This window comes from Mus caroli, unplaced genomic scaffold (assembly GCF_978045245.1).
Source record: "Mus caroli unplaced genomic scaffold, Mus_caroli_1 scaffold_7, whole genome shotgun sequence".
Lineage (NCBI taxonomy): Eukaryota > Metazoa > Chordata > Mammalia > Rodentia > Muridae > Mus > Mus caroli.
Window position 1 is genome coordinate 66,311,378 of NW_028227262.1, and position 25,925 is coordinate 66,337,302.

General features: G+C 47.1%; 2 protein-coding genes across 4 annotated transcripts in view; one reads left to right on the forward strand and one right to left on the reverse strand.

Moving 5' to 3' along the window:
• The first annotated feature begins 248 nt into the window (after positions 1–248).
• Dok1 (docking protein 1) lies at positions 249–2,766 on the forward strand. The gene is made up of 5 exons (XM_021165620.2): positions 249–351; positions 656–955; positions 1,094–1,187; positions 1,307–1,491; positions 1,661–2,766. The coding sequence occupies exons 1-5, from the start codon at positions 292–294 to the stop codon at positions 2,468–2,470; spliced, it is 1,449 nt and encodes a 482-aa protein (XP_021021279.1). The 5' UTR covers positions 249–291; the 3' UTR covers positions 2,471–2,766.
• A 782-nt stretch (positions 2,767–3,548) lies between these two features.
• Positions 3,549–25,925, reverse strand: part of M1ap (meiosis 1 associated protein) — an 80,737-nt gene continuing 58,360 nt past the window's right edge. For all 3 annotated transcript variants that reach the window (XM_021164813.2, XM_021164812.2, XM_021164811.2), the window contains exons 7-9: positions 7,302–7,508; positions 5,195–5,335; positions 3,549–3,955 (exon numbers count right to left, since the gene is read on the reverse strand). In XM_021164813.2, the coding sequence (XP_021020472.1) occupies positions 3,788–3,955; positions 5,195–5,335; positions 7,302–7,508 (516 nt within the window). In that variant the 3' untranslated portion in view covers positions 3,549–3,787. The remainder of the gene's footprint in view (positions 3,956–5,194; positions 5,336–7,301; positions 7,509–25,925) is intronic.

Consider the following 25,925-nt stretch of genomic DNA (forward strand, 5'->3'; position numbering starts at 1 on the left):
CGTTAAACATATGTCGTCACTCTCAGCTTCCACCCCCCCCCAGGCACTAGGGCCCCTGGTTGGTGATCACCGCTTCCCTGAGTGGTGCCACTGTGTGCACCACTAAAGATAAAGGCTTTAGTCAGCTCTCCCTGAGTTCTTCCTGATGGCTCGTTTTCCTCCAAGCCCTCCGCCCCCCATCACCGCCGCAGGGGCCGGGGAGGGGCGGGCACGCCTCCGGCACCCTGCAGCCCCGCCCCGCCCCGCCCCCAGCCCTCGGGGCCAGGAAGCGCGGAAGGAATCGCCTGGGCCATGGACGGGGCTGTGATGGAGGGTCCGCTTTTTCTGCAGAGTCAGCGCTTCGGGACCAAGGTAGTTTGTTTGTGGCGTGGGGGATGGCGAAACCCCTCTGGACTAGAAGTGGGTGAAAGAATCCAGAAAGAGGGAAGGGGCCGGAAGAAGGTCGGAACGGCGCGGGGGCAATTGTAGATCCCCAAGACGTTCCCTTAAAAGTCTCGGGCTGTGCCCTCCTTGGTGCGGAGTTGGGATGGCATTATCTTTGGGAAAGTAGCCCAGCCTGGGAAGCCCCAGACTCAGATCGGCCTTCATGGGTCTCTTCTTCCTTGTGGGGCGCGTGCTACCACCGCGCACTCTCGAGTCTTTCGTTCTTTCCCAGAGGTGGAGGAAAACTTGGGCTGTGCTTTACCCAGCCAGTTCTCACGGCGTGGCGCGGCTGGAATTCTTTGATCACAAGGGGTCGAGCTCTAGAGGGGGTCGAGGCGGCTCTCGCCGTCTAGACTGCAAGATGATACGCCTGGCTGAATGTGTGAGCGTGGTGCCGGTGACTGTGGAGAGTCCCCCTGAGCCCGGCGCTGCTGCCTTCCGCCTGGACACCGCACAGCGCTCGCACCTGCTGGCGGCGGACGCCGCATCCAGCACAGCCTGGGTGCAGACTTTATGCAGAACCGCCTTTCCGGTGAGTGGCTAGGGGTGGGCATCTCTGGGCTTAAGGGACATTGCGAGGATGGAGCTATTATAGAGGCACTGGACTTCTTGCACCTACCCTAGACCCAAGAGAATTATATATAATTCTTCCATTTTCCCTTTTCTGCAGAAAGGCGGCTGGGCTTTGGCGCAGACGGAGAACCAACCTAAGTTTTCTGCCTTGGAGATGCTGGAGAATTCTCTGTACAGCCCCACCTGGGAAGGTAGATGTCTGGCAGGAATGGAGTGGGTTGAAGAGGTGCTCTTGGGGAGCTAGTGATTGGAGTCAACCGAGTCCCTAACTTGCCCCAGCGCTTCTTCTCCTTCGTATGTGTTCTTCCAGGATCCCAGTTCTGGGTAACCTCGCAGAAGACCGAGGCTTCTGAACGCTGCGGCTTGCAAGGCTCCTACATACTGAGGGTGGAAGCTGAGAAGCTGACCCTCCTGACTTTGGGTGTGCAGAGTCAAATCCTGGAGCCGCTTCTTTTCTGGCCCTACACTCTGTTGCGTCGCTATGGCCGGGACAAGGTGCATGGGGCTGTCTGGGAGGATGACCATCAGGGAGGGCTACCAGGCTGAGTAGCTGTAGGTGACAATTCCATTCTCAGGTGGTCTCTTCTGTGCAGATACAGTAACTTGATCAGGCCTGTGACTCATTTCTTATGACGCGCCTAACGTGTTTCCCCCACCCCCTCAGGTAATGTTCTCCTTTGAAGCTGGTCGCCGCTGCCCCTCAGGCCCTGGGACCTTCACCTTCCAGACTTCTCAGGGAAATGACATCTTTCAGGCAGTTGAGGCTGCCATCCAGCAGCAGAAAGCCCAAGGAAAGGTGGGACAGGCACAAGATATCCTCAGAACTGACTCCCATGATGGGGAGACAGAGGGGAAGACAGTTCCCCCTCCTGTTCCCCAGGAACCCCTGGGCAGCCCTCCAGCCCTATATGCGGAGCCTTTAGACTCCTTGCGAATTCCTCCAGGCCCTTCTCAGGACTCTGTATATTCAGACCCCCTGGGCAGCACCCCTGCTGGGGCAGGGGAAGGGGTACATTCGAAGAAACCTCTCTATTGGGATTTGTATGGGCATGTGCAGCAGCAGTTACTGAAAACCAAGCTGACAGACTCCAAAGAGGATCCCATCTATGATGAACCTGAAGGCCTGGCCCCCGCCCCTCCCCGGGGCCTTTATGATCTGCCTCAGGAGCCTCGGGATGCATGGTGGTGCCAGGCTCGGGTGAAGGAAGAGGGCTACGAGCTCCCTTACAACCCTGCCACCGATGACTATGCTGTGCCACCTCCCCGAAGCCCAAAGCCTGCTCCTGCCCCTAAGCCACAGGGCTTGATCCTTCCCGAATCCGGTACCACGCGTGGTAGTGGCAGCAAAGGCTTCAGCTCAGACACAGCTCTGTACAGCCAGGTCCAGAAAAGTGGGACCTCAGGGGCTTGGGACTGTGGACTCTCTAAAGTAGGGAATGACAGGGCGGGGGTCAAGTCTGAGGGTTCCACCTGAGCCAGTTGCTGATAGGAGGTCCAATGGGGTGGTGGCACTGAAAAAGAAACCGGAGGGTGGGAGGGGCCAGGGACCAGAGGAGTCAAGGGATGACCAGTCCCGGGAGTAGAACAAACAGGGCTGAGGGATAGGCCCTGGGGAGCCCCAGCAGTTAAGGATGGCTAGCTGATGGACTAGGCCTATGGAAGCGGCCCACTGGTCTGAGTGGGTGCCCTTTGGGGAGACCAGTGTGGATCTTCATTCTTGTTTTGTTCTTTGCCAGATACATATTTAATTTATAAGACAAATCTCATTAAAGCCAGCTTGGGTTGAAAAGGCCTCTGCGTATGAATGAGCACTATGGCATCGTGTGCTGGGAGGGTGTGGCAGGATCAAGGGAGGAACCAGAAATACGTTGGGGACCATGGAAGAATGAAGGGCCCCAAGGGAGGGAAGCCTACAGCGTGGTGATTCAGAGTCTGGGTGACCACAGCCTCACCTGGGCTGGTCTCTGTCTCGGTGACTCTGGGTCAGTTGTCTGTTATCTACATGTCTTAATTCTCCACTGCTGCCCTTTCACCGAGAGTGAGAATTTGGCTCTGCTTCAAAAGACGGCTTGCATGAAATAGATCCACGTCCCAAGCACTTTAGTGTAATCTAAAGCACTTTACAAATGGCAGCTATTTTTCTGTAGTTCAGGGGAGCTGACAGGAAGGTAGGCAGGTGTGGGGAGAGGAGACAAGGCAGGGAGTGGGGTTCTTTCACACCTCCCACTCTTCTCTGCTGGGCTACACACAGCAGCCTGCCCCCCTCAGCATACACAGATGCTTGCTCACAGGCCCTGAGTGCTAAGGGGCGCTCAGGAGTGCCCAGCTTTTGTGTCTGAAGCTGAAGCTGCTGCAGGTGGCAGTCTGGGAAGGGTACCCCTCTCTGGACCAGGGACAAGGTTCTGATGCCCTGCTTTGTCTTGTTTTGTGAAAACCTCCTCTTTATTCTTGAGTTGTAGTTTCCCATGGGTGACTTGACCTCACCCACCTTCTTACACAGAGCTGCAGGAAGAAATTCTGGCCCAGGAATGCTCTGAACAATGAAGGAGGCTTACTGGGCATTTAATTATGTGTGCAAACACTATCAAATGATCCAAGAGAGAGTCCCTGCTGGACAAAAGACAGGCCTGGAGGTGTTGCTTTCAGGGTCCCTCTCCCCCATTGGGCAGCATCAGAAGAGGAAGAGCTGTTTCTTAGCCGGAGCTCATTTACAGGCACAGGTTGAGAGCAGGCAGATCTGCCCCCAGACAGCCATCGGGTGAGTGCATGGCTGTGTGCTGGCACCGGGGACTTAGGTGTGAGAAGGACACTCCTCCTCCTCCTCCTCCAAATCCGAAGGCAGGAAGGCTGCTGAGGATGCTTTGCTGGCTGCTGTCATCTTCAGAGCTCTACGTGGGGCAGGAGCCACTGGGAGGGGAACCACTGGGGCTCGAACTCTGTTGGTCTGCAGCTGACCCCCCTGCAAGGAACAACCAGAGATTTCTATGAAGAGCAGATGGTTCCCGAGTTCCTGTCCTGGTTCCCTGCCAGACTCTGGTCCTAATTCCTCCCCAAATCTCATTTCTGGAGTGACACCCTGAAGACCCAGGACAGCCTCTGCTTGGTCGGTGTCCTTTCTCTGTCAGTCAGCCTAACCAAGCTCCCATGGTGGGCTCTCCACCTATGTATCTGGTCATGGCTTCTACCTCTGGAGTTTAGAAATATCCTTCAGCTTTAGCTGAGATGAAAATGTGCTCGGTTACAGAGAGACCAGGAAAACAGTACGGGGCAGAAGGAAACCTTAATAGAGCACACAGACACCGCATCTCCAGCTGGCCTTCTGATTGGCCTCTCTTGCTCTCCCTTCTTTTTTGCCATGTCTCTCTGTAACCCAAGTTGGCCTCAAATTTACAGCAATCCTCCCAAGTTAGCTCTCTGAGTGCTGGAATTACAGGTGTGAGCCACCATGCTTGGCTTCTAGTCTCAAGCCTTTTCTACAGAGCCCCATTCCGAGGTTACTAAGCCCAAGTTGGGGCCCCTGTCTTCTCTGTACTCAGTGTGAGGCTTTGCTTGCTGGTGCTGGGAAGTGTAAATGAACACTGTGAAGTTTACTAGAAGGCCTGGCAAGCTACAATCCTTTCCCTTCCCTCAGGCGATTCTAGTCCTGTTTCCCTGTCAGCCCTTTCTTTCAAGGAGAGGATTGTGGTTGTAGTTCCAGTGTGGCCTGTTTGCTTAACAAGACAGCTGGATGGTAGATAATTAAGAGTTATAAATCCCATAGTTAGAATACCTAAGCTGCAGGGTGTGATGGTGTGAGCTATCTCCATCACACACACACACACACACACACACACACACACACACACACACACACACACACAGAATCAGGAGGCTGAAGCAGGTAAATAGTAAACTCCAGATCAGTTTGGCCTACGCTGCTACACCATGAGACTGGTCTCAGGAAAACAAAAACAGAATCAGAACCAAAACCAAAACCAACCGACCAACCCTCTCCACCTCAGCGCTACTGCATGTGATTGCCTCAGCAGGTTCTTTTTCCTACCTCAGCTTGGTTCCCCCCTCTACTTGTGGGATGTGGGGAGTAGGCTGCTCTCTCGGGCTCCAGGCTGTTGGGGGGTATATATGAAGGGGCTCCCTTGGACTCAGGGCACAAAGGGAATGGAAGGCTAAAGGGAAGATGGGGACAAGAGAGAAGTACCTTTCTAAGGCCCCGGCTTGCGCAGCTTGTGTAGAGCCGTCCCTGAGGCTTGGCATGGGTGCTGCTCAGATGTGAGTACAAGTGGCTCCCAACATGCAGAGGGTTGTAGGTGAGCCCCAGGTCCAGGCTGTCTAGGGTGCTCTGGGGTGGAGAGGAGGGACTTTATTCAGAGAACTCAAGATCACAGAACGCCACATAGATGATGCCACATAGAGACCCGGGTGTGTGAGAGGCTGGAAGAGGGCGAGGACACCAGGTGCTGTTGAGACAGATGAGTCCTGCTGGTGTCCTGTCCCAGGAGGGTGTGCTTGTGTCAGGCGAAGGGACAGAGGTAGGTGGAACTCCTGGTGGTCACAGACTCTGAACCCCCTAATACTAGCCCCAGGAAATGTCACTGGGTTCTGAGAAAAACCAGAACTCCCCAGAGAGGGACAAGGGGCCCAGTGTGGAGGGCTGAGGGAGAGTGTGTTCAGGTTATATGGCAGCGTGGGGGTGCACCAGTCCTCAAGACAAGTACAGGGAGTTCCCAGCCTGAGGTGAGTCGGGCACAGAAGGAGGACATTTGAACACAGCATTCCTGAGTAGTTAGGTTTTCCGGCCACAACATCCTGTGCCAGGAACCACTGGCCCTGAAGTGAGACTGGCCGAGGAAGCCATGGTGTCTCTGTCCGCCTCTTTGCATTCCCATGACTGCCAAGCATCAAGCACAATCCCAGGCTGTGTCCTGCCTGCTCCCCAGCCAGCTAGCCAGCAGGGAATGTGGCTTCCACTCTCCCAGTCCAGAGCCTCCTCCTCTCCCACCCCAACAGGGCGGGGAGGCCCAAGGGGAGGAAAGACAGAATCTAGAGAGAGAGGAGAGCAAGGATGGAGGAGTCGAGAGAAGGGGAAGGAGGGGCTGAAGAAGGCTGCCTCTTGGCCTGTTGGTGTCTCTGCATCTGAGACAGACTTCTTCCATTCCTTTTCCCCAGCAGAGGCCCAGAGCACAGGCATGCACAAGTATTAGAGGAACACAGTGTGGCTCAGCACACAGTGTGACACAGCCCATAGTGTGGCTCAGCGCACAGTGTGACTTGGCACACAGTGTGGCTCAGGCAAAGCCACAGACATGCTGCCATCTGTCTGGAGGCTTTGCACACACACACTGGAGTGCTGTGAGGAACGCTCGGAGACAAGAAAATCCACCCACATGTTCCCCTTGGGCATCTCCCTTATGATCACCGTTTCTTTGTTCCTATGCCTCCCACTGCCTCCTTCCATCCCTTCCTCTCTTCTGTGCAACCTCATGGTTTCCTCAAGGTAGAAGTGCAGATGAGAGGAGATCATGCTCTTTTGAGTAGCAAGCACTCTACAGCAAACTAAACCAATCAAATTTACCACCTGGACCTGGATTGCTTGCCAGAACTTCCTCCCCTGCCGCTGTCAGCTTTCCCTTCCGGGACTCTGGCCCCCTTTCCTTCGAAGCTAGCTATTTGTTGGTGTTCATTCAAATCAGATCTCAGGATTTGTGTGTATGTGCATATGATTATGTGGGTGCGTGCGATTGTGGGATCATCTCTAAGATAGATGACACTAATTTCCAATTATTCGTCTATGTCAGGGCCTGTTTCTCTCTCTATACTCTCTTCACAACCTTTAGTTCTCTCAAACCAGGTTTGCTTCTCAACTAATTTTTTTACCGCAATGCTTTAATCAGACCACTGACTTCCTCCCACTTCATTTTCTATCTTGCTTTTATCTCTGATGGCCGGAACATACCCGTCTGCTGTCCATCTCCCCAGTCGCCGTGGCCCTATTTTTCTCCCTTGCCCCTTTCTCAAGCTCCATTCTATCTGTCCCATAGTGTAGTGTTTTAAATGACATCGACCACCACAGACTCACATTTGCATGCTTAGTCCCCAGCCGTGAATACTTTGGAAACATTAGGAGATATGGCCTTGTTGGAGGAGGCATAACAATGGGAGTGGGTTTTGAGGTTTCAAAAGCACACATCAGGCCCACTGTCCCTCTGCTTGCTGCCGAGTTCCCCGATTAAATGCTTTCTTTTATAAGCAACGTCATAGTGTCTCTCCACAGCAATTGAACACTAAGACACAGGGGTTCTACTTGCCTCTATGATCTTTAGGCTGTCTTCAGGTGGGTCCTCAGAGAGCAGGGGGAAGAAGCCAGGCAGCATCAACTCCCTGGTGGCCACCAGCTTCACCAGCAGTGTGAGAGAGTGAGAAGGTGTGATCACATAGAAGCTGCAGGCAGGGAGACTCTGGTTGTGTTTGGGGGTCAGGGGTTCCCCTCTGGCCAACAGCAGCCAGTCTCTCTTCTGCAACAAAGACAAACATCTTCAGTCTTTGGCTTATTTTGAGGATGAGCCCAACTGGAGATTTTAAGTTCTCTTTAGGGAGTCAAGAAGGAAGGCGCCCATTTCACTTTGGCCCTTGGCGGGGGTGAGTGGGTGAGGGGGAGGAAGGGCTTCTAATATTCTAATGGGAGAGTTACTTCGCTTCCTCGCCAGTCTAGAATATGCCAGAGAGACTACAAGTGAAGACACAAACTGAGAAATGCTCTTTAACTTGAAGTAGGTTCAACTCAGACTATTATATGTCAAGTGTGGAGTTTGAAAATGACAATCTTATAAATGTTTTATGTATGTGATTTATTTGTGTGTGTGTGTGTGTGCGCTCACAGATATGCATATGCCATGGCATGTGCCAGAGGTCAACTTTTGGAAATTGGACCTTGTCTTCCACCTTGTTGTGGTAGGGTACTTTTTTGTTTCTGATGTAAATTCTATGCTAGTTGACCCACAGGCTTCTGGGCAATTCTCCAGTCTCCACCCCTATCTTGCTATAAGAGTGTTGGTATTAAAGATGCATGCTGCCAGAGCCTGGATCAGCAGTTAAGGGCACTGGCTGCTCTTCCAGAGGATCTGGGTTCAATTTCCAGCACCTACATGGTGTCTCACAACCATCTGTCACTCCACTTCAGGGGGATCCAATGTCCCCTCTTCTAGCTTCCCTGGGCACCAGTCACACAAACGATGTTCAGACATGTACAATTTGTGCAGGCAAAACATCTACACACATAAACTAAAAATGATTAGTGTGCTTGGCTTGAACTTGAGTGGTCAGCGTTGTGTGGCCAGTGGTTTTACTCGATGAACCATCTCTTCTACCCCAGATCTTTATCAGCTAGGTATTGGGGTATTCACCTTTAATTCCTGTACTCAGGAGATGGAGGCAGGAGGATCACAGCCTCAAGGCCAGCTTGGCCTATATATAAGACAAAAACAAACAAAAGAATGATGGGGGATGCCCCTGGAATATCCAGTGAAGGTTTAAGAAGATGCTGAAGAAAATTGTGGAGCAAGAAGAGAAAGAGGAACTGTGTAGGGGAAAACTTTAGTACAAGACAGTGGGTGGGAACAGGGCCCCTGAGATCAACTCAGCCAGTCCACAGGACAAAGTGAAGTGGCAGGATTCTGGGGCAGTGGCTCTGTGAATGAAGAGCCACTTTGTGACACGTCTCTGCACGTGGGCAGAGAGAAGAGACAAGCATTTGCAAATGAATTTGTAGGCGTACCCTTTTTGATGAGATGGAAAGGAGGCAATTTTTTGGGGGTGCTTTTCCAAGGAAAACCATAAATCTCCCAGAAACATGGAGTCAGAATGGTTAAAGTCACCAGTAAGTTATGTCCTCTGGCTGACTGAGACCATTAATGACACAAATGGCACAAATATAACAGTTTCCCAGCTACACAAGGCAGGGAACAACAGCCCTATACTACTTCTCCCAGTCTAGCAAGAACAGTTTGGAAGACAATGGGAAAGGAGACCATCAGAAGTGCACAGAAGGCAGACAGCAGGAAAGGGGGCTGTCGGGGCTGAGTGGAACACAAGGGAAGTGACCCAGCAGCTAACGCCTGCTGGCCTGGCGAGTTGGTGTTTACACCCAGAGAAAGTGTAGCAGGAGACAGGAGGGAAAGCTCTGCCATCTTGACTCAGTGCCATCAAACGAGGCATCACAGAACACCATGGAATCTGGTGGCTGCTGGCGAGGGGTAGGGAACACATACATGCCTCCAAGAAGAAAAGCTGTGGCTGGTTATTCTTGTGGTTGGTGGCGAAGGCTGAAAGTTTTGGAGCCTGGTGCTTCCTCAATAAAAGCATGGGTGGAGATAGATGGTCTGGGCATGAGAAAGTTAACTATAACTCTAATCACAGTCACAATAGTGATGGTGAATATCATCATAACTCACCACACTGGAATGTGTACCCAGCCACAGACACTGTACAAAGAGCACTATGGAGGCCTTTTCAAGTTCACATGCTATTATTATTGTGCTTATATCTAGAGGTTTTTCTGGAGAACAGATTCAAAATTCGATGTAAAGTCTACTTGAGGCTTCCTGAATCCATCAAGCTGGGAGTAAATAATATTAAAATGATAGTGTATGTGTGTGTCTGGGTATTTACCTACTGTAGGGACACAGCCTTGCTCATTCTGAGGGAAGACTAGGCAATTGCTTGACTTCCTTTGGCCAAAGTAACTTCTCATTGGGGTCAAGGTTTCAATCAGTATTGGTTTTCAGTCTTCTATCTTGTACCAGTTCAGGCACTTGTTTTTAAGTTTGTTAAAATTTTATTGAGCCAGAGAGATGGCTCAGTGGTTAGGAGCATTTGCAGAATTGAAGACCCAGGTTCAATTCCTGGTGCCCACCTGGTGCCTACAGTTTCAGGGGACCTAACACCCTCTTTTGACCTCCATGAGCACTAGGCATGCACGAGATGCACACACATGCATGCAGACAAAACACTTATAACAGCTTTTATTGGGTGCCTATTATATTCCACGGCTTAGGTGTGCGGAGTTCACCGGATACACCCTGTGTCCTGTCGGCATTTATAGTAGAGTAAGGGGGATCTTATAAAGGATGTTCACCTAAGACTCCATGTGACCGACTCTTCTGACACATATCAGTCCTAAACAAGCTGATAATGTCAACCACCTGCTCTAGCATGACATGACTAAGCATGACATATCTTGCTACTGGAGGCAACGAGCTAGGGGCTACGGCAATATGATGTTTCTTAGATCTCCTCTTTAAGGAAGAGTCATGGATGTGCTAAGGATCTCGAAGTTTCCTTTGGCACATACATAGAAAGGACTGCAATCTTAAAAGTCTCTGCTAATGTCGCGATGCTCAGAGGACTAAGTAAATTTTTTTTGTCCTCTCCCTTTCCTTGGATTTTTTTTTTTTTGGTTGCTTAAAGAAGTTTATAGAATGTTTTTAAACTTAAGGGCTTGATATAATAAAGAAGTTGTTACAAAGCTCTGGAAGAGAAATTAATATGTCCTTATCAGATGACAACTCCCACTGATCTTCAGTTCCTAGGAAAAAGTGAGGAGGAAGGAAGTTTGAACTTTAAGGCTCCTCTTTAGGGTTGAAGATTTCCAACATCTCCTCCTGGGTAGTGGCTTATGGCACTAGACCCTTGAGGTCCAGGGCCCAAGTCTAAGTATACTAGCCAAATTATGGGTTGAACTGTTAGGACAAGCAGTTGTACCTATGTTGGGTGTGGTATCTGAGGCTGAGACAAAGCACTGCTTAGGGAACATCTCAAAAACAGCAGTCTTTAGAATCTCAAGGGAAACCGTCTTAGGACTGGAGTAGACTGCTGAGTTCTTTCTAATATACTTTGACTACTTCTAAGGAAGAGAGCTGCTTTGGGAGGGTACCTTTAGGAGGTGGGGCCTAGCTGAAGGAAGTGGATCATAGAGGCTTGTAGTCTGGCCTGGATTCCAGTTCTGGTCCATTGAGATGTGATCAAGTGAGCCTCTATCACTGTGAGCCTCCTTTGCGGAGCACTGTTCCCACTAGGAAAGGCTGCATCTCCTCACTGTGAGACAATACATTTCTCCTCCTCAAAGTCGTTCCTCCTCAGGTATTCAGTCACATCAACAAGAAAGGTAACTATTACACAGTATGTGAACTGATTATGCTGTGACTGAAGAGTTTGCACTGAATGCAGGTTAGACTTTACAAAGTGGGCTCCTTCTCTTTAGAGCGGAGTGGACAGGGAAGCTTTGAACGGCACAGAATAGTCCAAGTTCAGCCTGAGTAAGACCATCCTCCCCCAGCTCCCCCTGTAGCTTCTAATTACTGGAGTTGTGACAGAAGATGTGGCAACCATTCAAAATTGGCTCTCCACCACACCCATGTTTTATTCTCTTCTCTTTACCCACTTTCCAGCCTTCTGTCATTGGTTTGAGGGTGATCATGTGACCCAAGTTTACATCATGAAACAGAAGTTTCTGGGTAAGTCTTCTGGAATATCCTGGTAGGTCTTTATCTTTATGATAAGATTTAGTCTTAAGGCTTAGCAACCACCCTGGAGCTATGAGGCAACAGGCAGAAAAATGATGTCTCTCTGCTATGGATACTGGAGCACAAAAATGGAGGTGGGTCCTTGGCTGGTCAATTGCATCAGCTCTGAGTTAGCTTTTCCTCAGATATCTTGTTACATGAGAAAACCAAGATCTTAATTATAGGCTGGACTTGGAGGTACACACCCTTAATCCCAACACTCAGAACACAGGCAGGTGGATTTCTGTGAGTGTAAGGCTAGCCTTGTCTGCATAACAAGTTCCAGGCCAGCTAGGGCTACATACACATCTCAGAAAACTTAATTAATTTACAGTTGTGGAGACTGTCTTCTAGTTGTAGCCTAATGATTCATTATAGATACCAATGAGAAGGAAGAGGCTATGGTTACTGACCCCTGGCTGACAGGAATAGAAGCAGCATCGCTGCCAGCCTTGCAAGGTCAGGGGAGTGTCTGTTATAGCAGGCAGAAATTTTAACCTCACAGATCAGTACTGCCCTGGTCTTCCATCAGTGTGATGGCCAGAGAACAACTACAGTGTGCAATTGATGGAGTGTGACCAGCTGCCAAGTGAGGTAGGTATTTCAGAGGCAATCTGAGAGAGCTGGGGGAACAAAATACCCTTTGCTTGTGGAGAGAGAGGCATTTCCGTGGTATAATGTGCCTAGGAAAAGAAGCTGTAAGCTAAGCATGCCTGGGGCTTTAGGAAACTGGGAAGAAGCAAGGAAGAAATTAGGGCTGTTTAGGACTTGCTTTTTCTCTCACCAAAGCAAGGAACAAACCAGGAGGAGAGAAGCAGCAGTGGCAGCATCCAGTACCCTTATTGGCTTGAATCTGAAATAGTTCCCATAGACTGTGTTGAAATCTTGGTCCTCAGTAGATGGAACCATCTGGGAGAAGTTAGAAACTTTAGGAGGTGGGGCCTAGCTGTAGGAAAGAGGTCACCCAGGGGTGTATCCTTGGAAGTTAGATCTTACCTTGTCCTCCCTTCCTGTCACTCTCTCTGCCTCCTGTTCATCATGAACTGAGACGTCTCTGCCACGTGCTTTTTCATCATGGGCCTAGAATCAACTGAGCCAAGGGCTATGTTCTGAATATTTGAAATTGTGAGCCAAAATACGTTCTCCTTCTCTTGATTATATCAGGCATTTTGCCATAGTGCTAAAAATCTGACTGATACACTCATGTGTATCACACTAGCTTTCATAAGCAGGGGAGATGGTAGAAGATTCCAAACCATCTAATACAGATTACCCAGCCCTCACAAATGAACGAGGGAACACTTTCCAGAACAGACAACAATACAGACTTTTACACCTTTAAAAAGACTAACAGCATACAAAATCTTTTCTTCAACCACAGTAGAATGAAAGTAGAAACCAGTAATGAAAGCAACAATATATTTCAACATGTTCATAACTGAGGGCATCATAGGAGAACCTAGAAAATAATTTACAGTGAATGAAAAGTAAAACACAAGATAGCAAAGTTTATGACAAACTGCTATGGTGGGGCTTATGGTAAGAGAGGAGAAAAGGAGTCACCAATCTTTCCTAGCAGCGAACCCTGTGGGTTACAACAACAACTGGTCAGGCAAGATATGCCCACGGGTGCAATAGTGGCCCAAATGTCAGGAAGTCACAACTTTCTGATTGGCTTTAAGGCCCACTTCACAAGTTGAAACCATACCTGATACCATTACCAGGGCCAAGAATCTGTAGCTAGACAGATCATAGGCCTTAGAGAAGAACCTGCTTCTATTACTCTGGTAAGTGGACATAAAATCAAACCAACTCCTAATGACCTATCCCTATACCCATAGATTAGAGTGTGTCTCAGCCCTCACTATAGAAATTGCTTTTTTTCTTTTTGCAGTAAATAGTGATGAACCTGGAGACCCACAACTGGTCAAGGTGCAGAGAATAAGAGATTGTGGACAGTTGTATCACACTCCTCCACCCAAGACTCAGGGATCATGGAGAGGGGCAGAGAGACAATGAGAGTCAGAGGTGGTGGATGACCACAGGAGACTGTTGTCTGGACATAGCAGGACAGTTGCGTGGATGACTCCACAGCAACTGAGATCACATGCAGAAGACAAGATTTTTCTTTATGTGTATGGGTGTTTTGCCTGCAGGCATATCTGTGCATCACATGCATGCCTGGAGCCTGTGGAGGTTAGAGAGGGCATCACATATTATGGAACTGTAGTTACAGAGGGCTTTGAGCCACCATGAGAGTGCTGGAACTGAACCTAGGTCTTCTGTAAGAGAAACAGGTGCTCTTAACTGCTGATCCAGCTCTCCAGTCCTTTGGATTAACATTTAAAAAAACCCAATCAGGAGATTATACTGTGCTGTCTTAGTTAGGGTTTGTATTAGTGTGAAGAGACACCATGATGGAGACAACCCTTATAAAGGACAATATTAATTGGTACTGGCTTACAATTCAGAGGCTTAATCTATTATTGTCATGGCGGGAAATCTGGTGGCAAGCAGGCAGACACGGTATTGGAGAAGGAGCTGAGAGTTCTACATCTTGATCTGCAGGTAAAAAAAGGAGACTCTTCCACACTGGGCGTAGCTCGAGCATATAAGACCTCAAAGCCTGCCTGCACTGGAGCACACTTCCTCCAGCGAGGCCACACCTCCTAATATGGCCATGCCCTATGGGCCAAGCATTCAAACACACAAGTCTATGGAGGAGTTCATATTTATTCAAACCACCACATATGCTAATAGAATAAAGAGAAAAAAACCCTCTATATAGTTATCCGGTAGGTTTTATTTAAAAAAGGAAGGAAGGAAGGAAGGAAGGAAGGAAGGAAGGAAGGAAGGAAGGAAGAAAGAAAGAAAGAAAGAAAGAAAGAAAGAAAGAAAGAAAGAAAGAAAGAAAGAAAATTCAGTATCCTTTCACATTAAAAACAAACAACAAACTAGGAATCAGGGTAGTTCTTCCTTATCTTGACAAAGTGCTAAAACCAAAATAAAACAACAAAAATGAAAAATAACCTCATAGCTGCCCACTGTAGTGGCTTGTGCCTATGATTAGAACATGTGGGGAGGGCAGATGCGGGGAGGATCACCACAAGTTCAAAACCAGCCAGGGCTAGGTAGTGAGTTCCAGGCCAACTTGGACTACAGCGTAAGACTCTGTTTCAAAACAAATAAACAAGCAAACAACTCCCTTCCTGCACAAAACTCCCTCAAGATTCTAACTTAGTGGTGAACAGGGGCACGTTGTGCTCTGAACATGAGCAGCACCCACGGGCTCATACTTGTGAGTGCTTAGTCATTGGTGGCGCTATTAGGAGGTGTAGTTTTATAGGAGGAAATGTGTCACTGAGGGTGGGCTTTGAGGTTTCAAAAGCCCAAGCCAGGCCCAGTGGCTCTCTCTTCCTGCTGTCTGCTGATCCAGATGTAGAACTCTCAGCTAGTTCTCCAGCATCATATCTGCCTGCATGCCATCATGGTCTCTGACATGACAATAGTGAACTAGGCCTCTGAAACTGTAAGCTAGCCCCAGTGAAATGCTTTCTTTGTTCTTTTGATTTTGAGACAAGGTTTCTCTGTGTAGTCCTGGCTGCCTTAGAACTCACCCTGTAGACCAGGATGGCCTCAAACTCACAGAGATCTACTTGCTTCTGCCTCCTGCGTGTTGGGATGAAAGGTGTGTGCCACCACTGCCTGGTTTAGATGCTTTTTTTTTTTTTTAAATAAGACTTGCTGTGGTCTTGGTGTCTCTTCACAGCAACAGAAGAGCAGAAACAAATATACCTGGTCTTATCCATTATCTACAATAATGTACTGGAGACATGCTGAAGACCAGAGGTCTTTTAGGAGGTTAGGATTCTGTGTCTGACCCCGGGTGAGGCACATCCATGAAGATGCCAGGTAGACTAACAACATGGCACATGGGAACTGGTACTTTCTGACTTTGGCATAAGAAAACAGCAGCATGACAGTTACCACAGCGGAGAGCTGTGGACAAACCTGCGCTGTTATGGGTGCTATGATGGCCAGGTAAGATGTGGCAACAGACACAAGGGTGGAAAAGGACAAGCGATGAGTGGGGACAAGGTCTGATGGGGTAGGAAAGCTTCACAGTGAGGGCATTTAAGCAGAATCTGGAGAAAGTGAATAAAACTCGGTGAGATGGGCAGAGGCAAGGGTGAGCACACAACGGTGGAGGCGTGAAAGAAGTTAGTGTATTTGGGAACAGTTAGTAACTTATTACTGTCTCTGGAATGGAGACTAGAAGCAGCCTAGTGAAATATGAAGCAAGGGAAGTAGACCAGGCTGGACCACAGGAGTCCCAGTGACCTCATGCCTTTACGGTTACTCCCCTCACTCACGACCTTCAGAGTCTAGCCTCTAGCCTCATTCTGTTTTTCTTCAAGGCTCTTGACCTGCTATCACCCCACTCTGGGCTTGCAGTCCTGGACTTGACTCTTCGCCTGCACAGCCAAGGACTTTCTGTTTCTCCACCCGTTCATAGCCCAACCAGCTCATAGCCTGTGTGCTCAGACTGGACACATCCTGGCTGGAATTCTGTCACTTCTGTGGCCAGTTGGGGCAGACATGGACTGGAAACTCAGGAATGTGTCTCTAGAGACGCTGACATTTTAAGTAGGAAACTGAAAGAGCGAGGTGGTGTTTTCATTTCTTTTTCTAGTTCGCACAGAGCTAACTTTGAGAGAAATGAGGATGTGGAAAGTGAGTCACTGGCTGCATAACTGGGACTTCACAGTAGGGCCAGTAATTGAAACAACATTTTCCTGGCAATGGAGGGATTTATCTCAGAAAGACTTGGAAAAATTAATTTTAATTTCTTCTATATATCTTTATTCCCTACCATATTTTATGAAGTTGTTATTCAAACATAAAAAAAAAATGAGAAAGCACACGAAGACAGAATAACAAGTTAAGGAAGTTGGCGATAGGAGAAGGGCAAAATGGAGCCAGGATTAGAAAGGTCATCAGGGTTGCTCGGGACCCTGTGGTTCTTGACATACAGTCTGGGAGCTGCTGCCTTGTGGATGTTACTGAGTAACAAGAATATTTCAGAGGCTCCTGTGATCAGTGGGCCAGCGAACCCCTAAACTGTAGAGTGGTTCAGCAGCTGGGACTTGGAGCACGCTTCTTGGGCTCAGTCCTGGCTCTGCCATTTCCCTGCACCTTAGTTTCCTCATCGGCAAGACAGAGACCTTTCTTATTTCATAGGATCGTTATGGTAATAAACTAATCGGATAGCTGTAAAGTCCTTGGAACTGCGTTAAGCCCAAAGTCAACATTATAAAATGTTCAGTTTCTAAAATTATCCGGGCATAATAGTGCACATGATTGACCCCAGAATTCAAGAGGAAGAGGCAGGTGGATCTCTGTGACTCCAAGGTCATCTTGGTCTACATAGTGAGTTCTGGGCCAGCTAGGGTTATATAGTGAGATCTCTGTCCCACCCCCTTTTAATTAAGATGTGTTTAATTATTAGTTACTTATTTTGCTACATTAAAATAATTGAGTAATTTTTAGATATAGGGCTATAAAAGCATCAAAGGACTATAAGGACACAGACCGTTATGATCTGGATTAATCTAAGAGTGAAATTTACGAGATTGGTAGATGTGTAGTGATTTTCTCTGAGAGTAAAACCTTCTGTCTTGGAGAGAAGAAGCTCCTGAAGACACAGACTGTCAGAAAGAAGGTGAGACCACAGGATGGTCTAAGGGAGATGAAACACTCCATCCTTCAGAGATGCTCTTTAAGCTCAGGAAGTAAACAAAGCAAAGTTTTCAGGAAGTCCCTGAAACTGACCAGACTCACTAGGCCCCTTTTTCTCAAACATACAAGCTGTAAGGACTTCTGAGAGATACTGTCAGGCAAAGGTGCTTAGAAGAGCTGCTTAAGATGGCCTAGTCAGCCATCATTGGGAAGAGTGGCCCCTTGGTCTTGCAAACTTTATATGCCTCAGTACAGGGGAACACCAGGGCCAAGAAGTGGGAGTGGGTGGGTAGGGGTGTGTGGGGGGGAGGGTATAGGGGACTTTTGGGATAGCATTTGAAATGTAAAATAAGAAAATACCTAATTAAAAAAAAAGAAGAAGAAGAGCTGCTTAGAAGAGGCTCAGAACAAGCAAGCTGCCTGGAGGAGACACAGCCCAACTCAGTTACCTGTTAAGAACATCTCCCCTGCCTACCCTGTCCAGCTGCCTGCAGCTATGCACTATGTTCCTGGTTTCAGGCTTTTGTGAGCCGTCACCCATGCTGGTGTGGGCTTTTGGTAATGCAGCTGTCTCTGAGTCATTTCTGTTCCTGTAAGTAACCCCTTGCCCATACTCTTGTAAGTAATTCCAATAGAACTCATTGGCTCACCAAATTGGACTTCAGTGGTGTCTCTACTTTGGTCTGTCATCAATTTCCTATGTAGAATGGAGAAATGTTTGTTCTTGTCTCCAAGAACGGTTATCATATAACATAAAGACAGAGAATACTATCGATCAGAAAGACTGGGTAAAGCTCTTCTGATGAAAGTCAGATACCCAAATAAAACAAACTTTGAGGAAGACAGAAATGGAGCGGATTTCAGAAAACAAAACAAAACAAAAAACCAGGGAATGGAAAGTACACTTCTGACTGCATTTGACTAAGGCTTAAAGCATGTGCAAAGTGTAGATGGGAAAGTTATGTAACTTTTACAGCCAAGGAGCCTGATAGGTGGACACCAATGGCTAGGATCTGATTAGTGCAGCAGGTGTCTTGTTCAGAAAGCTGCTGCAAATGAAGAGGTGGAGGAGAGGGAGCAGCGAGCACACTCACCTATACTCTGACTTGTGGGGAAGCTCATGAACCTGGCAGTGAAAACACTTGAGTGGCTGGGGTGAATTAGAGACTGTGCTGTGTGTGTAGTCAGATGACAAAGGTGGGTGAGAGCTCATGATAACAGCTACGTCTGCATCTAGAGATCACCTCAGACCGCTTCTCCCTCCCAGGACAGTCAGAGAAGCTAGATAGTGTGGAATCTATGTTATGTGAAGGGAATACAATGGGAGATGAATAAAGCTGGTCTTTGAATACTGACAAAGAAGTATAGATTTAATGGTACAATTATAGTCTCTAGAGGAGAAAGATCCAGAGAGAGGTAGGAATTAGGCTAGCTCCATTCCCCCCCCCCCCCCCGAGGGCATATGTTGACTTTGAGTGGGAGGGGATGGTGGTAGTCATAGTGGTGGAGCTCAGAATCTAGGATTCCTATCTGCTAAGAGATGTTTACAAGGAAGCAGATCTTTTGGCGGAGATCTGCTGGTGGGGTAGGTGTGACTCAAGCCAGTTTTCCACTTAGGACATTGGTGATATACTAGAGTTAAGTGGGTTGGAGGCAGACATTCGTGAGAGAAGCTAAGTGTTTAAGGAGACTTGGGTAGAAATAATCAGGGTTGAGACCTTTTATGAGGAGAGACACAGCACACCAGGCTTGCCTCTGAAAGCTCTGGAAGATAGGCTGAGCTGTAGGATGTCTGCCCAGCTGTGACTCAGCACTGTACCCGAGTGCTCTATCTGCCTGGTGCAGGGAAGGGTGAGCCTTCTCTACCAACTGAAGCCTCTATAATATACTTATCCACAAGGTGAGGCTTTTACTAAATATTGTTATGTTAAAAAAAAAAAAAGGTCATGTCAGGACTGTAAGTTTGAAAACCAAAAGACAAAAGAAAGAATAAAACAAACGCACCCGATTAAGGCTTAACCGTAAAGAGTCTTAAATGCTTAAAACTGCATGTGTTTGTTTGTATGGGTGTATGTGTGAGTGTGTTTGTGTGTCTGTGTGAGTTGTGTGTGTTTGTGTGTATGTGTGTGAGAGAGAGAGAGAGAGAGGAGAGTGAGGTGGTGGTGGGGTGGGGGAATGATTGCAAGTATAGATTCTCTCCATTGTGGAGGTCCCAGGGATCAAACTCAGGTCATTAGGCTTGAATTGACTCCTGTAAGTTGTCCTCTGATCTTTACATTTGTGAGTGAGTTCTCACACACACAGACACACATACACACAAACAAACAAATGTAATGATATTGAAAGGAAACAATAAGAGCCAGGCATGGTGAGACACGCCTTTAATCCCAGCACTCAGGAAGCAGCAGCAGGTGGATCACTGTGAGTTCAAGGCCAGCCTGGCCTATATAGCAAGTTACAGGAAGGCCAAGACTAGGTAGACGCTGTCTGAAAAAACCAAAACAGAAAAAAAGAAAACAGGAGGAAACAAATGGAAATTATAAAAGTAATAGCCAACAACGGTGTGTAACCCACGGGCCAGATATGTGCCAGGTTCACACATGTAGCTCTAAGCACTCAAAAATATGCAAGGCATACTTTATAGTTTCGGTTAGATGTGACAGAGACAAGAGTTGCTAGCGTGTCTCAGATGTGCCTCTTTCCTTTCTTTCTCTCCTGCTGACCGCTCACAGAAGTCTTGCTAGAGCTAGCCTTGAATATTTTATACAAGACCTCACAATGCTGCAAATTATGTCAGAGAAGCTAAGTCAGTGTAGACTCTGTGGCTGAGTGGGAGGAGAAAGGCAAAGAACAGGGCCCAGAGGATGTGGTGAGAGTGACTGTGTGTGCACGCATGTGTGTAAAAGGGCTTAGGGAACAGCATCTCTGGGTTACAGATAATTACCGAGTGAAGGAGAAAAATCTATTCATTTCTATGCCATTGTAGTTATAAGAGGGCTCTTCTCTGGTGTTTTTGAAAACACAAATTAATTAGTTAAAAATTTCTTTTGGGTCACTGAATAATGTTTTTTAATATGTCATCCTGTAGACACTAGACCGCAGGAAGTCACTGTGTTTGTTAGGGTTCTGAATACATAAATACACCATAGTTAGAGATGTGATTATGTTTCTGAAGTTCACAGTCAGGAAACAATAAAGGAGCAGACTGAGGGCTATCAAGTTCCAAAGCACAGGCTTTTCTTGAGCAAGAGGGATATTTTCATCAGAATATTTTAGCAAACTGCCTGAGCCACTCCAAAGTGAGAGAGCCAGGAGAGATGGCTCGGCAATCAAAAGCACCTGTATGCAATCTGAGGACTGGCATTTGGATCCCAGCACCCACACAACAAGCCAGATTTCCCTACAAGGGTCCTTAACTCTGAGGGACAGGGAGGCAGGGGCATGACTATGGTTTCTGGCTTCCAACCTAGTCTAGAATTCACAAATTTCAAGTTCAGGAAGAGATCCTGCCTCAAAGGAAGAGAGAGAGAGAGAGAGAGAGAGAGAGAGAGAGAGAGAGAGAGAGAGAGAGAGAGAGAGAGGACAGCTGATGCTCTTTTATGTGTTCTGCGCGTCACCCCCCCTCATTCCCATACTCCCTCTCCCCTGCCCCTCTCTCTCACACACACATTAAAAAAATAGAGGTAACAAAAGGGGGATTTCTTTTCTGAGCCAAAATTTGACTAAAGCCGAAAACTTGGCTGGGAGAGTGGGGAAGTGGTAGAAACATCAGGAAAGGGCAAGTGTGTCATTTTGGATTTTAGAATAAATTAAGTTTACATCTCAGTCCTTAAGTCAAATCATCGGACATATACTTTAAAAGAAATGATGACTTGAAATATGCTTTTCTCTAAAGTAGGAATAAAATACACAAGGTCTGATGAAAAAAGGCATCTGGGAAGGGCTCACCAAGGAAACCGTTGAGCTGAGCCTTTCAGGTTAGGGCAGGATTTGAACACATGGAGAGAAGAGAAGAGACAGCATGGACAGAGGGGAAGCTAATGCTTCCCACTCATTTGGTTGTAGGGTATGGTACGGTATGTGAAGAGAATAAGGTAAGCCTTGAATATAGACTGTGTGTCTGTATTCAAATATAGGTGTGTGTGTGTGTGTGTTTTGCTAGAGATCAAACCTACGGCTTCATGCACACACCAGGCAAGTTCCTTATCACTGAACTGCACCACCAGCCGAAGACACACAGTATTTTGAAGCTGTAGATGGCAGACTTACTGCCATGCTTAAGCCAGGCCGAGAAGGGGAGAGACTGAGAGCATCCCAGCTCGTGAAGGAGTGCAGTATTAAAGCACAAGTAAGACAGGGCTGGATTAGCACAGTGAGGATCCAGGGAATGACGCTAATGGACGGATCTCGCAGGCAGGTGAGGTTCATTAAACGAGTGGGTGTAGGCACAAGAAACTTCAAAGTCAGGACTGCCCCAAGAAGGCAGTCAGGCTGGGTGTGGTAGTGCATGCCTTTAGACCCAGCATTATGCAGGCAGAGATAGGCAGATCTCTGTGAGTTTGAGGCCAGCCTGGTCTACATATAAGTTCTAAGCCATCCAGAGTTATAGAGTAAGCCTGTGTCTAAAAATAAACAGTAAAAGAAAGAAAGGAGAAAAGGAAGAAAGGAAGAAAAAAAGAAAGAAAGATTAATGTAGTCTCACCACGTAGGTAAAATGGAGCTGGGGAAGGGAAGTTAGGAGTTTATGAAAAAGTTTTTTTGAAAAGCATTGGGAACAGGAAACAAGGACAACTCCAATTTAGGAGAGGAAAACTGATGTGGCCTCAGGTGACTGGAGTGTAAAGGACACCATGGCTGAAAGTGGATGAGGTTTCAAGCCTGGGTGATTTAGACAATGACAGAGCTGCTATTAACAGAAAGACAGAAGTTAGAACAGGAGTTGGCTGTGGGGAACCCCAGTGTGGGAAGGCGGGGGCACAGAGAGTTGCACGGGGAACTGAGGAGGCACTGGATTTGAAAAGAACAAATAAACCAAATGTAAAAATCCCGGACCAGAGATGGAGGCAAAGTTCAGCACACACAGGGCTGTGGAGACGGATCAGCAACTAGAAGCTCTTTGCGATCTTCAAAGAACCCAAGTTTGGTTCCAGCAACCATGCTAGCCAGGGCATAACTGCCTGAAACTCCAGGTCTGGCCTCGGTGGCCACCTGTAACAAGCTGTGTACACTCATATAGATATATATACATACAGGCTAATAAAAATAAAGATATAAAAAAACAAGGTTCAGGCAACTTGTGCAAACAGGGTCAGGCAGGTTCAAACCAAATATTAAGCCTTGTCACATAGTAAGTGTAAAACTATTTCTTGTCGAATGAATGACTTGAAGCTTGTGAAAAATAATTCTCTCTCTCTCTCTCTCTCTCTCTCTCTCTCTCTCTCTCTCGTGCTGCCATTTTTGATTTATGCCACGCAGAGAAGGTGTCATTCAAATAGCATGGATGCAGAAAACTGATTTGCCCCTCCTCCCACTAGGAGGGCAGTGGGAAGATCAAGATCCCTGGGACCCACACGGTGAAAGGAGAGGACCGACTCCTGATGGCTGTCCCCTAACTCTCATGATGTTACAGCATGGAAACCTCCCAAACACACACACACACACAAACACACACACACACACAAACATAAAAGGAGAACATGAATGAGCAGACTCTGTTCTAGCCCAGTGAAATACAGAGGCCTACAGCGTGAGCAAAGGGGGGAATCAAAACCATGTCCAAAAGCAACATCGGGAGGAAAAGGTTTGCTTCAGCTGTCTGTCTGTCTGTCCTCAGAGGAAGCCAAGCCAGGACCTCAAGGCATGACCGTGGAGGCAGGGACTAGAGCAGAAAGCACAGAAGAAGCTCTCGATGGCTTGCTCAGACTACTTTTTTAAAAAATGAAACTCAGGACCACCTATGTAGTTTTTAAATAAAACCTCAATTGTTTGATTTTACCAACGAAGACTTGGGAGCCAGATGTGGGGGTGAAAGCCAGCTAGCTCAGAGAGGCAGAGAAAGCACCCAGCTGACCTTCCTCCTCAGCCCACATCCCAGAAGAACCTCTCTCTCACCCTGTCTCAGAAAACCTCCGTCAAACAGAGTATCTGTCCCTTCTACTTCCTGTGCATCTCTCTATCTGTCCTCCTGAGTCCCTCTTACAGTCTATGTTTTTTTTTTTTCTTAATAATCTGATGTTCACTTCCTGTCTACTGGTTGCTTGCTCCACCTCTTGACCTATGTTTGACTTTATTTAATCCGTTTACAGAAAGCTCTTGGATAGAATTTAATCAGAAAGCTCTTGGATTAAAGGTGTGTGCTAAGGCTGAGCCACACTACAACTAAAAACAGGTTTTCCCAGTAAATAACAATCTCTGGGTTGATCACAGTGAGATCAAATATCCTGTAATACACCTGCCCAATGGAAGGTACCATCCATAATAGGATGGCCTCTCCCACATTAAGAAAATGCCCTGTAGACTTGCCTACCAACCAGTCTTACAGAAGCATTTTCTCAGTTGAGAGTCCCTCCTCCCAGATACCTTTAGCTTGCAACAAGTTGACAAAAAGCCAACTAGGACATCCATTCATCCATTTAAGACATTAAGTTATTTCTAATTTTCTACCACTGTAAATAACACTGAGATGCACGTCTTGTTTGTATATGTCTTTATTTCATTGTCTTGGACTATAATCCTGGCAAGAGTGTTGAAGGATGTCTATTTTCAGGAAAATGTGTTAAAATGCTAATGTCTAAAATATCACATACTCCCCAGGCATAGTGGTATACACCTTTAATCCTAGAACTCAGCAAGTGGACACAGGAGATCTTAGTGAGTTTGAGGCCAGCCTGGTCTACAAAGTGAGTTCCAGAACAGCCAGGACTATGCCATGGAGAGACTTTGTCTCAAAAAACAAAAACGAAATGAACAACAAAAAATCCTTTACTATAAGCATTAAGCCAAGTATAATGGTGCCTGTGCATACCGATGCTGGGGAAGCAAAGGCTATCCTCAGCTACATAGCAAGTTTAAGAAGGTTAACCTGGGCTACATGAGACCCTGCCTTTATTTAAACAACAACAACAACAACTGTATTAAAAGCAGGGTCAGGGAGGCCGAGATGGGAAGGTCTTGAAGTCAAGGCTTGTTTGGGTTGCAGATTAAGTTCAAGTCCCTGGGTAACTTAAAATGAGACCCGTCTCAGACTAAATACATAAACAAACAAACAAACAAACAAACAAACAAACAAACAGAAGCCTGGGGATATAGAATCAGGGTAGAGTGACTAGCATATGTGAGATCCTGGGTTCAACCTCCAGTTTGTCAAAAAGAAAAATAAAGGGATTGAAGGCACTGGGAGAAATGCTTGCTGAGTGATGGATCATCTCAGAGACTCTGAGGAAGTGGGTGGAGAACTTAGTAAACTGAGCTGAGGAGCAGTCACAGAAGTGATTGATTTGTGTCGCTTCTCTGCAAAGAGGGGTGGCCGTTCTTCAGACCAGAAACAGGAACTCAGTGGGTGGACACCAAAAGAAACAGGAAAAGAAGCCTGCTTCTGACAGTGAAAGACACAGTGCTGTGCTGCCCATTCTTTTGTGCCTGTCACTCATGTGTGACACATGTCTGCCACTTGGTCCGCCTAGGTCAAACCTGAGGGACACATGTCTCTTACTCTGTCTGGTCCACCTCAGTCCAACCTCTGTTATCTCTGAGAGATGTATTTTATTTTCAGCTATGTGTGTGTGGGTCTGAGCAGGTGATCTGAGAGCAAGTGCCCGTGCTGAGCAGAGCGGAGATGTTGGCTTTCCCTGGAGTTACAGGTGGTTGTGAGCCGCCATGTGGGTGCCGGGAACTGAACTCAGGTCCTCTGGGAGAGCAGCACGTACCCTTAAATTCTGTGCCATCTCTCCAGCACTAGGTCAAGTGTGTATTTAGTATTTTGTCCTTGGATTCTCTTTTCAATTATTTTATTTCAACTTAAGTGTTACATTAATTTTCTTTTATCTTTCTTTATCTTTTTTTTTTTTTAGGTTTTTGAGACAGAATCTCATGCTATATATAGTTCTGGCTGGCTCAGCACTTGCAATGTAGACCAGGCTAGACTTGAACTCGCAGAGATCAGCCCGCCTCTGTTTTCTAAGTGCTGGAATTAAAGGCAAGTTCTACCACATCTGGCTCCTTTCCTTTCCTTTTTTTTTTTTAAATTATGTGTATGCATGTGGGGCTTAATATGTGTGCATGTGTGTGTGTGTGTGTGTGTGTGTGTGTGTGTGTATGTTAGTGGAGACAAGATGAAAGGATCAGATCCTGGAACTGGAATCACAGGAGGTTGTGAGTCTTGTGATGTGGACGCTGGGAGCTAAAGCTGGGTCCTCTGTAAGCAGTAAGCTCTCTTAACGGCAAAGTTGCCTCTCTCGCCCCTCATTGGTTTTCCTTTTACAAGTAGTAATTGTAGTCTGAGTGTTTAATTCATGTGTGGGTGTGCGTGCCACAGTGAATGTGTAGGGTCAGAGGGTAACTGTGTGGAGTTGGGCAAGCCACATTAGTTTCTGGGCCTGTGTTTTTGTTTTGTTTTAATTTGCTTCTGTTCAAAGG